Below are 12825 nucleotides of genomic sequence, written 5' to 3' on the forward strand. Positions count from 1 at the left end.
AAGGGTTTCTTCCGGGCAGGTTACTGCAGTTAGAATATGCAGCAACTTACAATGACTCACTAGTTACTACAGTGGAGAACAGTCTGCAATTTATTAAAGCCAAAACTTATATAAAGACAACAAAAACCCTGAAAATACACAATTTCGTCTTGGACTAAAAAGTTAAATCCTATGCAACATTTTTATTTATTTAAATGCTTATTTATTTAAACACTTAAATATAATATTTCATCCAAGCTGAACTTCAAACTTGTAAAAATTAAATGCACTGGCCTAAGCAGACCTTACCTGACAAAGTAGCACACTTAACAGAGCCCCTGTAATGTATTATTTATCCTTTCTTTGAACTCTGGCCTTGTCTGACTGTATTAGAAAGATGAGTTCCTTGATAAAATGTATATTTGATATAGTTAATAAAATAATATGTAGGCATTTATTGAAGTGCATTTCAGAATAGATCCCAGTTGTTTTCTTAATTTGCAAAAAAAACAAAAACCCATACATATTAGGAAAAAACTTCTTTAAGATTCTTTATGGAGGCATTTTATTTGTCTTTCATGTTATCAGATATTAGTATTTCCAGAAAATAAACTGTTAGTAATCACTTACTTGCTCAGGTAAATGTGCTAAAGACTAATCAGCAGAAGACTGCAACCTCACATCATTAACTACCAAATGCAAACCCCTGCTAAGCCTCGAAGATAGAGAAAATAAATGAAGAAGAAAAACAAAATCAAATATATGAGGCAAAATATAAGGAACAGGAGGAAAGTAATAGGGTAACAAAAAGAAAGTACGGATGTTGTAAAGGTGGCCGGTGATTTTACTGGAGGCAGGGTGATATCTTGAGCATGCAGGTTGGTTTGGGTCTTTTTGCCAGAGGGAATGCAGCACTGCAGCCCAGCAGTAACACTGCAGGCATTTTTCAGGATGAGGCAACACTCTTATAGATCAGTACAGTTTATTCTGTGAGTCTTAGTGCTGTGACGGTGATTGGAATGAGAAGGTGATATTTTTTATTTGAATAAATCGTTTCAAATGTTCTGACCTAAAATGAGACAAATCTCCAAGGCACAAAATACAGAAATTCTGAACATATTCCTGTGTTATATGGTGGGAAATCCTGAATAGATACAACTCTTAATGTACCACTGTTTGTTTAAGCCAATTCAATTGTAGTTGGATATGTTTTTGTTTTTTTTAAATAACTATAGATGTTAATTTCTGGGAATTTTGTGTATATTTAGTGTTTCCTGGGTATTTTATGGATGGAATATGTGCCATTTCTCTTTCTTTCTCTTGAAACTCCACTGATGACTCAACCTCTGCATGCCAGATTATGTATAATTCACAAGAAGCACATGTCGGTCAAACTTTATGACTAATGAATCATTGGTGAGGCAGACAACAGCGCCTCCCCATGAGTCACTCGACACATGGGGACTGCCAAGTACTGACCTGACACCAGTCTGAAAATATTTACCGGCACTTTCTCTATTGGGGTGTCAAGCTTTGTCTGATGAAGACAATGTGGTTCAGATGTCAATTTGCAGCTCTGTATACCTTATCTCTGTCTACTGCATTTTCTGTCCAGTGTATTTATTGACACGAGATAAGGGTGCACCAACTTTTTAACTTGGATCATGACAACAGAAACTCCACAAACAACACAAGCACCCTTAACAATAGCTCTTTTGTCTGTGTAATGATCATGTGTTGTAGAAGAAAGCTAGCTGAACAGATGAGCACAAAAAAGCAGTCCATCTTTTCTTAATAAAATCTCTCCATGGCCACTCTCCCATCTTCCATATGTAGGAGTGGTGACAGCATTTCAAAAGAATGCAAAGCTTTGTGTGTACTCAGCTATCATGCTTATCAGCGCAAATGTGCATTAACCACCCAAGCAGGGGTTTCAGATTTAAATGCACGGTAATTAGATAGAAAAGTGGCTATTACTGCTGTCTCTTGCCTGGTCTCCTGCTTGGAAAATGCATACTGTCCACATAATCTTAGGTTATTTCTCTGCCAACTGAAACTCGCTGATGTGTATGAACTCAACAGAGGATTCCTTCCTGGAAAACATTCGTGGACTCATCTGAAAGTTAACTCCTCTTTCTTTTCTTATAGCAATACTTCCATGCTGGAGGAAATGGCCTGAAGAAAACTTTCCTCGAAAAGAGCCCTGATATGAAGTCCCTCAAATATGCTCTCAGCCTTTACACTCAACCTACAGATGCCTTGATCAAGAAATATATATGCACCCAAACCTCTCAAGGTAAGCACCTAGCTAAGGTCAGGCTCAATTGGGTTTCAGTTTGGGAGGGAATGGAGTTATTTCAGCATTCAAATGCTGGAAAACTTTTGTCTTAAGAGCTATACTCTGTGTTCTCTCTGCCTTGCTTGAGCAGCTTCACTTTTACAGAAAGCATCTATATAAACACAGTGAGAGTGCCAGCAAAGGCGTGAAAAAAGACAGATTGGTCATTCTATTGTGAAGCTATATTTTAGCACCTAGGCAGAAGTGAATAAACATATTTTTATGACGACTGATTACACTTGTAGCAAAACAGTTTATTCACAACATATTTGTTGCTGTAATTTACAGTTAATATCTGATTTGTCTGCAACATTTCGGAGTTGTAATACTTTATTTAACCTTAACATTATGGTGTTTCCCATCAGTATTTGCCCCATATATATTGCTGTAAATGTGTTCTGAAGATCCCTCTTTTTTACTTTATTTCCTATCAGCTTAAATGCACAGTGGACATTGCTGTAATTGCATTTATCTCATCACTGTAGGTCCACTGTGCCTCTTTCACTGTAAATAACTTTAAAAACAAACAAACAGCAACAGTATCTTTGGCCTTTTTATCCTGTATGCTTAAGGGCTTAATTGCTCTCATGCTCTTTTCCCTTCACTCTCTCATTAACAATGCATAAAAAAACACTGTCGGAATAAATACAGTATTTGCTATGTAAATCCATAAATTCTCTTTTGTGCAGTCTCCTCACTCTTTCTTTCCGGCATCTCTGACACACTTGTATATGTTGTTGACTCATCCGTCTTTATTTGGATTTTTTTCTCTGTAATAAGGCGGAAATACCTTCAGGTATCCAGAGATGCTCAAGAGGGAATTCAACCCGGCAGGGCGTTGAAGCTTTAAGCTCCCGGTTCCCTCAGTGTGCTCAGCCTTGTAGAACACTGCATAGCAGGCAGCAGGAAACTGAAAGCCTGTAGGAAAAAGCTCGGCAGCCAGCAGGCCAACCAGCATTGCCGTTTTCCCTGAGTGGCAGATGGGCATAGATGCACAGTGTTTTCGCTGTGTGCTATTTTCAGATTGCTCGATGTGTTTCTCTTCTTCCACCCGCGCTACATCTCTCATCCCATTCCAGCTCCACCCGCAATTTCACACCGTGTTTTTGCTTTTTATCCGAGGTGGCCTAATGTTCTGTCTTTAAGTGGAAGTAGTGAGCTGGTTGAGGTCAAAAATAAAAGATGGAGATGATGCTTGATGTAGCACAGTGGACACAGTTTCATTAATCACCAACCCCTGTGCACTGAGAACGACATATTTAGACCACGGCATGTACCAGTTTAATCCTACCAAGCCTGCTCTCGGAAGCATACATGTGTCTCTTTGTTGAGTGGGGGCTGAGGTTGTCTAGCTTACAGTAATCTCGCATGAATATTTTGCAGTCTTTTGGTTATGTAGTATTCGTGTGTTGAAATGTCACTCGGTGTAGGCTAAGCGTAACGTCTTGTTTGACAGTGGAAAAAATCTGGGAATTTAAGAGCAAGTCTTCGTCAATTAATGCAGACAACTCGCCTTTCTTATCTGCATTTTCCTCACTTAATCTGATCCTAAGGCCTACTCGCTGCCACCTTGGTTTTTATCTATCCCTGCTTTCTTTTATCTTCAACATATACCATTTGTCTTCTTCACACTTTGAGCTTCCACGTCTCTCAGAATTCCTTTTCTAGTATCTGTTGAGTACACCGGTATATTTTTTTTATAAATGCACAACACATCATGTTGTCTAATGGTTTTTACACTGATAGCTAAAGTGACCCTGCAGTGGCGTTGCTGTGTGTTCTCACAAGTTCAGGACTTCATTGTGCTGCAGTTTTTTTTCTGCCTTCTCCATCGGCTTCCTGGGGCTTCATTACAATAAATCTCAAGGCTTGTTTCTTCATTACCAGCCACAACGGGTGCCGCATGTTTGGCATATATTGATTAGCTATTGGATCAACATGCCTCTACATTAAGTAGTGTTCAACGTCTACTTGCTCCTGGCTGGCTTAAACATGAAGCAGCTGAAATGAGCAGGGCTCCCTACATCAGACAGTATGTAACATGGTCAGCAATCCATTCTAATTGTTCATCTCTGACTGAGTGACACGTTAATGATGCTGCACAGCAACTGAGCAGAGTCCTCCTTTATATTCATGCATTCCCTTTGCCTCATCTATTTCCTTTCTATTGCATAGCGTTCCTAGTGTGTTTCCATGGAGTTAAATCCAGTGTTTTCACTTGAGCTAAGACGTTGTTGATTTCAGCATGTAGAACATTATTTATTTAGTGGATTCCTTCACAACATGTGCCTTTTTCACGGCCCTCAAACCAGACAGATTATTTCATGTTTCTATTTTTTTTTTACTTGTTGTTATTCTTGTTTAGCCTGAAGCTAAAGGAAACTCTGGCTTTGCTTGCTACTGGGCTGCCATGAGAGTGAAAACAAGTCTACTCTCTTACTGTTTTCCTTAGGTCTGTTTTTTCTCTTTTAGTTCTGACACGCTCATGTGTTTATACACAGCTTTTTGGATCAATCTTTGGATTCACCAGGTACACAGATAGTTGTCTTCACAGTCTTGCATCTGTCCTCGCATCCTCTCTCTCTCTTTCTCTTTTTTCGGTCTCCATCTCTTTTATTTCGGGTTGCTGATCTCTGTATTTCTCTCCCTGATTCCTCGCTGCTGCTCCTCCATTCTTTCTGATTTTCATTACGCCTCTTTCCAATTCTCCTGTTGCTGTTTTGGTGTGTGTCCAGGTCAGTCATCCAACGGATCAGTGGGGGAGGTGTCGATGCAAGTGAATCTCATCTCTCACCCTGGCACTGGAGAGCACAAAGTCAGCGTGAAGGGTGAGCTTTTTCCTATACTCAAACCTGCTTTTTGTTATTTCTAGTCAAATCTGTTCACACCTGCAAATATTCACAAAAATCTATCTCATCTGTGCAACTGGGCTGCAGGGGCCATCAGCAGTACAGCTGCATGTTTTTGGAGCGCCTTCGAAGTCAGAGAATAAGGAAATTACCTTTTGATATGTTGCTGATGATATTCTTATTCTAATTAAATAGAAAATCAGGTGTTTTATGCATTTTTACATATGTTTTCTACAGTACTTATATTTACCAGTAAGGAAACTGGTTATGGAGAGTATGATATGAACAGCATAAGGACGCATATAATAACAATCAATCAGCTGACAGTATCAGGATTGATGCAGTATTGTCATATTTGTAATAGCTGTTGTTGTCGATTCCACTAGGTACCATTGGTATTATTCAGTCATTCTTCTAAGCTTTCAAATGACTGTGCATATTTGGAGTCAACCAGAGTTTGCACTTGACCTTATTTTCCATTTACTTTTTAAGCAGTTCCATGCATTTCACAGGGGGCAATAGTTTTGGCCTTTATGTGTGTCTCCTGTTTAAGTGTTTGTAACATTCTTCTTCTATGTTGTGTTGTTTCATGGTTGTTGGCAAACAGCTTATAGATACATTATCACCACCTTCTGGTAGTAGTAGAGCATTGCATACTACAAGACATTGATAAAAACAAAGGAAATTTTATTATGTAATCAATTGCAAAAAACTTTTTTTAAAACTAATTCAGTTGTTATTTGATCGTCCAAATTTATTACCTTACTCATTAACAGTTTCATTCTTTCATATTTGCTGCATTTGCCAGTATGATTTAAAAAAAAAAACAACAACAATGCACCTGAAAAGCCTTTTGCCAAAACAGGGTCCTAAATAGATAGGTCTGCTACTACATGGGTAAGACAAGTCAAGTTCAGCTATGCATATACAGCTGGCTCAAAGGTTGGCTGTTTATTAGTTCTTTGCTGGCCCCCTCTCTATCATTACAGAATTTCTCCAGAGATGTATTTCTTTTAATTCACTGTGAGCCTCCTTATTTCCTTACATTGTCTCTAAACCTGCCTCCCCCCAAAAGCACCATAGGCATTAGAGAAACTAAAAACATGACGGCACGGCAAAAATGTTTTCACAAACAGGAAACGCCATCATTACACAAGTCACAGTTTAGCTTTTGATTTAATTTTTTTTCTGCATTTCCTGGATTTAAATTTGGCAGCTCACACAGAAAATCCAGCATGCTGCCACAGCATTATGGTTTACTGACGCTGCATGTCAGTCGATGTCTCTGGTCTTCTTCACTGTGGATTTACTCGTTATTTGAATTTCAGTGCAGAAGAGTGAGTATGAAAAGAAATCTTTGCAGGCTGATTCATAGGCACTAACACGCAGAGATGTTTACCATTAATGCTGCAGATACCTGGAAATGTTTCTGTTATCAGGCTCTGTTATGCTTGCTCCGACAGTATCTCAGTTTAATGTGACATTTTCTACATTTAGCCGTTCATCTGTGGGAAAAAGATAAATACAGGTCCAAAAATAGAAACTGAGCTTGGAATACACTATTTTTTTTTTTTTGCAGAATTAGTGGACTTTCCTTTCTTGTACCTGTGTCCATGTCGTAATGAGTGAGATTATTATTTCCTCTGCGTTTCTCAGTGGTCGGCGTGAACAACCTCATCTGGCAAACCAACGCCATGTTCCGGCCATTTGTAGAAGTCAATGCTGTGGGTCCACATCTGGCTGACAAGAAGCGCAAATTCAGCACCAAGACCAAGAATAACAATTGGTCACCAAAGTACAATGAAACATTCCAGTAGTAAGTATCTTGTGTCCTCCCCATCAGTTAAAGAAGTGAATAAAATTGTGAGCAAAGTTGTAATATTCTTTAATTTAGTGTCAGTTTTTCTATTACTGTCATTAATAATAATATACTTCATATATTTGCTTTTAAATCAGAATTCAGTGTGCTATCTGCAAACTACAAACACAAAGTGTAAATAAAATATGGATGCATCGTGGAACTGTAATGTCACCTATTTTTTTGTGGTCTACTCTTTCAAAAGATATTTTTGTCATTGCTACTTTGTTTGGACAACAGGTCTCAGTATTATATAACTTGTATGTATAAGTTATCAAATAGCAAATGTTAACTAGCCTAGATAACTAGGGTGCATCTATACACAATATAAAAAATAGCTGGAGCTTTGAGGTCTGTAAAGTGAAGCCAGTGCTTAAGCCCCTGAAACCTGCATTATTTTTAATGGCCAGCAGGGGATAACTCCTCTGTTTGCACAAAGATTCTTGTTATACAGAGGTGTAAGGGAACTTAGCCCGTGGCTCCCTTGCTCAGGGACCTCAGTCAACACTTTCGGGAGGACTTCATGTCCTCGATTGCTACTTTCCAATCCTGCTGAAGAGAAAATGAAGCCCATTTGATAAATCATGGTCAATCTAAGATTCAGAAAAGATAATGGATGACTAATAACTTACAATTTACAACTTATATGGTAATGAGCAGCCATTGTCCCTCAGTTTCTCTGTCAGATACACTATGTGTTAGTCATGTCCATCAGTGGCTATATCGTTTATATACTATATTTCTGCATCACACAGTGACGAATGCTAATAATTTGTCCAGAATGTAGATAATGCAAAATGTTACTTTTGTTGCACAGTCTATCAGTAAAATGAACTACACAGTGTGCCATATTATTTATCAGGTTTTTCCTTTTTAAACTGAACGCCAGAATGACAGTCCTGTCCCAGTTCAGTCCACACCATCAGTCATCTGTAACAATAAAAATATCCCATGTAGGGGAAATAAGCTACAGAACAAAAAAAAAAAAAAAAAAAAGTTAAAGGTTCTACGTGTTTATTTCTGTTTTAAAGTTGGGCACTTCAGGTCTCAGGTGGCTGTTCAACAAACTGCAATTTTTGGCACGTTGCCTTCATTTATAGCAACTGAGATTGCTGCACTCTACAAAGAAGGCAGCAGAAATCTATATGCTTAATAGTACCTGTATCACCTTGCTTTTCTAACCTTAGTACATTATTAAGCAGCACATCTATTTTTGTAATAAAAGCAAGTCAAGCAACTGCTTTAGTGTGACAATTTTAAGCATTGTAATTCTCAGAGTCAGGCCCACTCAGCCAAGTCATAGATCCGGAGTGATCTTAGCGTTAGCAGCACACATTGTGATGAATGGAAGCACAGTGCAGTCTGCATATATATTCACCCCAAGCATTGTCATTTGAATTTCAAGAAGCCACAGGTTCCTGTGGATAATTAGAAAAAAGCCTAAAAAAAGCTCAGAATAATTGCTCTTTTGAATAGATACATTAATTTCCCTCACAAAACATGATTGGGTTTCTCATGATTGCCGCACATACAGTAAGGAGGCTTTTCACTGTGGAAATGTCACCATGCCAGACTTGTTTACTGACAGGCTATATTCAGCTGTAAACAAAGCCAAATGTCAGCAGTTCGTTCACATTCTTGTACAGTTCCTGACAGGAACACTCTTATTAAGCTTATATGATAATAGGAAAAAAGTCCATTCAGGTTAGTTTCATGTACTTTTAAGTGACACTCAGACACCCTCTCACTGCCCTTGTTCTCACTGCATGTGATGTAATTTTTTTATTACCCATGATGGTTGTTTTAAAAGTAGGATTTAGGACTACTTTTTAATACTGTTCATGTCTAATTTTGTAAAAACCATTTGAACTCACACCTCAATTTCATCCTTGTCATTTTTCTCAGTGTTCTGAGTAACGAACACGGTCCAGAGGCCTATGAGCTCCATGTCTCAGTGAAGGACTACTGCTTTGCCCGTGAGGACCGCATCATCGGCATGACCGTCATCCCTCTCAGAGAGCTGGCAGACAAGGGCAGCTGCACCGCCTGCTACCCGCTGGTGAAGAGCATCTCCATGGACGAAACGGGCATCACCATCATGAGGATACTCTCTCAAAGGACCAACGACGAGGTGGCCAAAGAGTTTGTGCGTCTCAAGACAGACACACGCTCGACGGAGGAAGTGTCATAACGTGGAGCAAAAAAAAAACAAAAACCACAGTATTAAATGAGTTGTGTTGTCTTAGGTAAACGATAGCGAGGGAAAGATGGAAGACGAGAAAGAGCGGTAGCAACAGTTGTTCTTTCGGGATAGAGGATCACTCAGAAGGAGAATAAGATTGTCCAAAGAGAAATGGAGGAGGCCCAAATGTGGCGAGGCAGCAAAGAGAGAGAGAGAGAGAGAAAGTTGTGTTTGTTTGTTTGTTTTTGTGCATGTGCGTAAAACATCTGTTGGAATGTTCATTTTAAAACTACAGTATGTACAAGTGTTTACTTACCGTATGCTTACTATTAAGTACTATATTCTACGAGTTATGTTAATGAGACATGATACCTTTTGTACAACATTAGTCTTTTTGAACAGAGATTTGTTCCAATAAAGTGCCAAACCAGTGGAAAAAAAAGAACAAAATCAACGTATATGAATTATGGTGAACTTAGTATGTTTGAAATTTGCTCGATTATTTTGTCCGGTGTAAGTCATTTTCTGACCATGTGGCGTTTCGATTGTTGCAAATTCGTTCATTTTGCACCCTCGTTTTTTGGCCTGACGTGCTTCCACACAGCACTGTTGTGCATGTCCTCTTCTCGGTCATGTCTCTCCCATGATCCCACAGTGACCGCTGAGCAGGGTCCTGTCCCCTTGCCTTCAAACTGTTTGTATTTTAAGTCGACCTGAAAATAGACCATGTTTTTTTAAATGGCGATGACTGCTATCTAAACCTTCATAGGTGTTTGTAATTTTATAACCATGACAACAATGACGACAGCCTCCAGTGCTAACAGTCCTAGCAGAAAGGTTCGAAATGTTTTCTTTTTCTTTGGCTTTTTGTTCTTTGTTTTTCGGCCATCGGCTTCCAACCTTTCTGAATGACCACTGTGAACATGAGCTTTGGAAGGCAAGCTTACATGACATTGCTGACAGTTTGATATTATTGTTTCATATTTTTCCGATAACTTTGTTCCTGATAAACTGCCAAAGTTATATAAAGTATTTGTACAAAAGCAATCCATTACATGTATGAAGATATATATGTACATGTGATCTTTACTTTTTCAATGCTTAATATTTGATTGTTGATAGGGTGGTACTAAGATTTTATTTTTTTTATTTCATGTGAAGCTGTTAACTGATACGAAAGTTGCACATGTTACTTTACACGTTAGTTTTATCAGCTTCTGTCATTGGAATTATTTTTCTTCATAAAGGAAAGAGTCTAACATTTGGTAAATATGCAACATTCCTATGTATTGCACTGATGGCGAATTGTATGTCATGTAAATATATTTAGTGAGATATTGTACAAAAGTCTACTTTTCTTCTATGTGCATAAAGTATGTGCAAATGTGTTAAAACATCCGGGTCCTTTTGGAAATTGTCCAGTAAGCTTCCCTTTTATCCATCATAACCACCATGGAAATGACGTCACCCCTTAAAGGGCTTCTGCATGCATTTTATTTCACAGTCAAAAAAGGACCAAACTTAATGGAGCTGACTCAGAGATATTTTTATATCCGTAACACACTTTTTTATAAAACTCATAACATGATGCCTACAGTATCCACAATGCAACTCAACTGCCAACTAAATACATCTTTTCTAAAACAGCCAAGTGTGTGGCATAAAGGTCTGGTGGAACAGAGATGCCAAAGATTCTTTTTGCATAAAAAAGTTTAGAAATCATAATTCGTTACATCAGAATGTGTCACCATGTCTGTCACGGATAAAAGAAAAAGTAATAAAGTGATAAACACAAATAGACCATTTAAAAATAACCATTTCTGTGTAAGTGAGGCCATAAACTAATCGTCTTGGTCACTTCATTCTATAAACAGCTTGGTTACTTGAGGAATAAATACTGACACAGTGGCTACATTCAGTCTTTTCCTTGTCCAGCTTGTCACGTGTGTTTTGGCAGAGAACTAGGTTTATTCATAAATTTAACAGTTGCAGAGCTATCATGCTGTTTAAAGGCACTGTCCCCAACTGTGTACTCAGACACAGTCGCCAATGAGGGAGAAACAACTTCTACTAAACTGCTACAGTGGAAGCAGATCTTTTCTGAAGATTTGGTATGGCGCCTTATAGGAGAGGTATATTTTTAACACCTCCTCATAGGTGCAGGCACAGCTGGAAGCATTATGTTTTAAAAGTCCAGCTCTAATGAATGTGATATTTACTGAGGGAACTTCAAATTTGGCACAAATGGCAAATGTTCTGATATTAGCTGATTAGAACTTGGTGGTTAAAAATCACAGTAACTCCCAAATTCATATAAGAATTCATATACCAATTAAGGTCAGTTTCACACAATTTTTTAATGGGTAATAATATTGAAGTTATGAAGTTATGATGCCGATACCAAAATATCAGAGGTCAACATCCAGTGACAATAACATCAGCATGTACTGTCCCCATTTCAAGGAGTCATGAAGCACATTTATGGCAGCACTGATATCAGTGAGACTTGTAATACTGAAGTTCCATTTTACATTAATACCTTTGACTAAATTCCCTTTAACTGTTTAATACATAAAAATGGATCTGGACAGGAATGGATGTAATTGGAACCAGGCAAAGGCATATAGCCATGAGGCAGGGGTTCTAGTTTAAGCAAATGGGAGACCTAAAAGTATGATTTTCATGGTGATGGGTTTCAAGGTGAGAGCTACACTTTGCTGCTGATTGAAAGTTTTAAGGCCTTCTTCACATTCTCCCTACCTACTATACAGACTTCAGATTGACGTTTGCACATGGCAGAGTTACAAAGCTGACACGTGATTAAAGATATACGCCCTTCTCATCATTTTTCTTTAAAAACACCTTCAAATCCTCCCACACAGCATGAAGACTTTACTTTGTATTTCATGGTGCGTGACATGAGTGTTTTCAGATCTGTTATGCTCTACTTACTTGACACCCACAAGAAGAATTGCACATCTAGAGGAAATCATCTCACTAAAGCATGTCACTTGGCAAACCCATAATGCCATATTTATGCATTTATCTGTGGGCTATCTGTATTTCTGTCTTATATAACATGGGCAAGACGTAAAAGAAGCTACATACTGTATAACTGTCATTCAAAAGGACACACAATTATGCTTTTGAAAAACTACCTCTGATTATTCTTGACTAAGCCAGTCCTTTGGTCTAAAGCCCACACAGTGCATCTAATCGCCTGGAACCAGAACATAAGAGGGCTACACAAAGTAAGTCCATTTGTCAGTGTCACACTTTTCTTGAAATCTGTAGTTCAGTTATACGGGAATGGCCAAAGAAAGAAATATGTAAGAGGTATCAAGGGACATACAAAGGATAGAGAAATAAAGATAAAGGGTGAAGAATGTCAGGAAATGGGAATATGTAGAGGTTATTTTTAGAGCTAAAGCATTTCTATTATACATTTAGAAGATCAATAAAATTCTTTCACATGGATGTGGTGACACTTTGTGTTTGAAAAATAACATATACTTCCCCACTGGGAGTTCATTACTCATGAATAATGATGCATGTATGATTTTTATGTCTTGTAGCATTCTTTATGGATACTATTTTTAGCAAGCTAAATATAAGATAA

General features: G+C 38.2%; 1 protein-coding gene across 1 annotated transcript in view; it reads left to right on the forward strand.

Moving 5' to 3' along the window:
• LOC116325564 (protein unc-13 homolog C-like) overlaps positions 1 to 10567 on the forward strand; it is a 96142-nt gene extending 85575 nt beyond the window's left edge. The window contains exons 28-31 of the mRNA XM_039612389.1: positions 2128 to 2275; positions 5053 to 5145; positions 6823 to 6982; positions 8930 to 10567. Coding sequence (XP_039468323.1) covers positions 2128 to 2275; positions 5053 to 5145; positions 6823 to 6982; positions 8930 to 9215 — 687 coding nt within the window. The 3' untranslated portion in view covers positions 9216 to 10567. The remainder of the gene's footprint in view (positions 1 to 2127; positions 2276 to 5052; positions 5146 to 6822; positions 6983 to 8929) is intronic.
• The last annotated feature ends 2258 nt before the right edge of the window (positions 10568 to 12825 follow it).

Source organism: Oreochromis aureus, linkage group 1 (assembly GCF_013358895.1).
Source record: "Oreochromis aureus strain Israel breed Guangdong linkage group 1, ZZ_aureus, whole genome shotgun sequence".
In the NCBI taxonomy this organism is placed as follows: domain Eukaryota; kingdom Metazoa; phylum Chordata; class Actinopteri; order Cichliformes; family Cichlidae; genus Oreochromis; species Oreochromis aureus.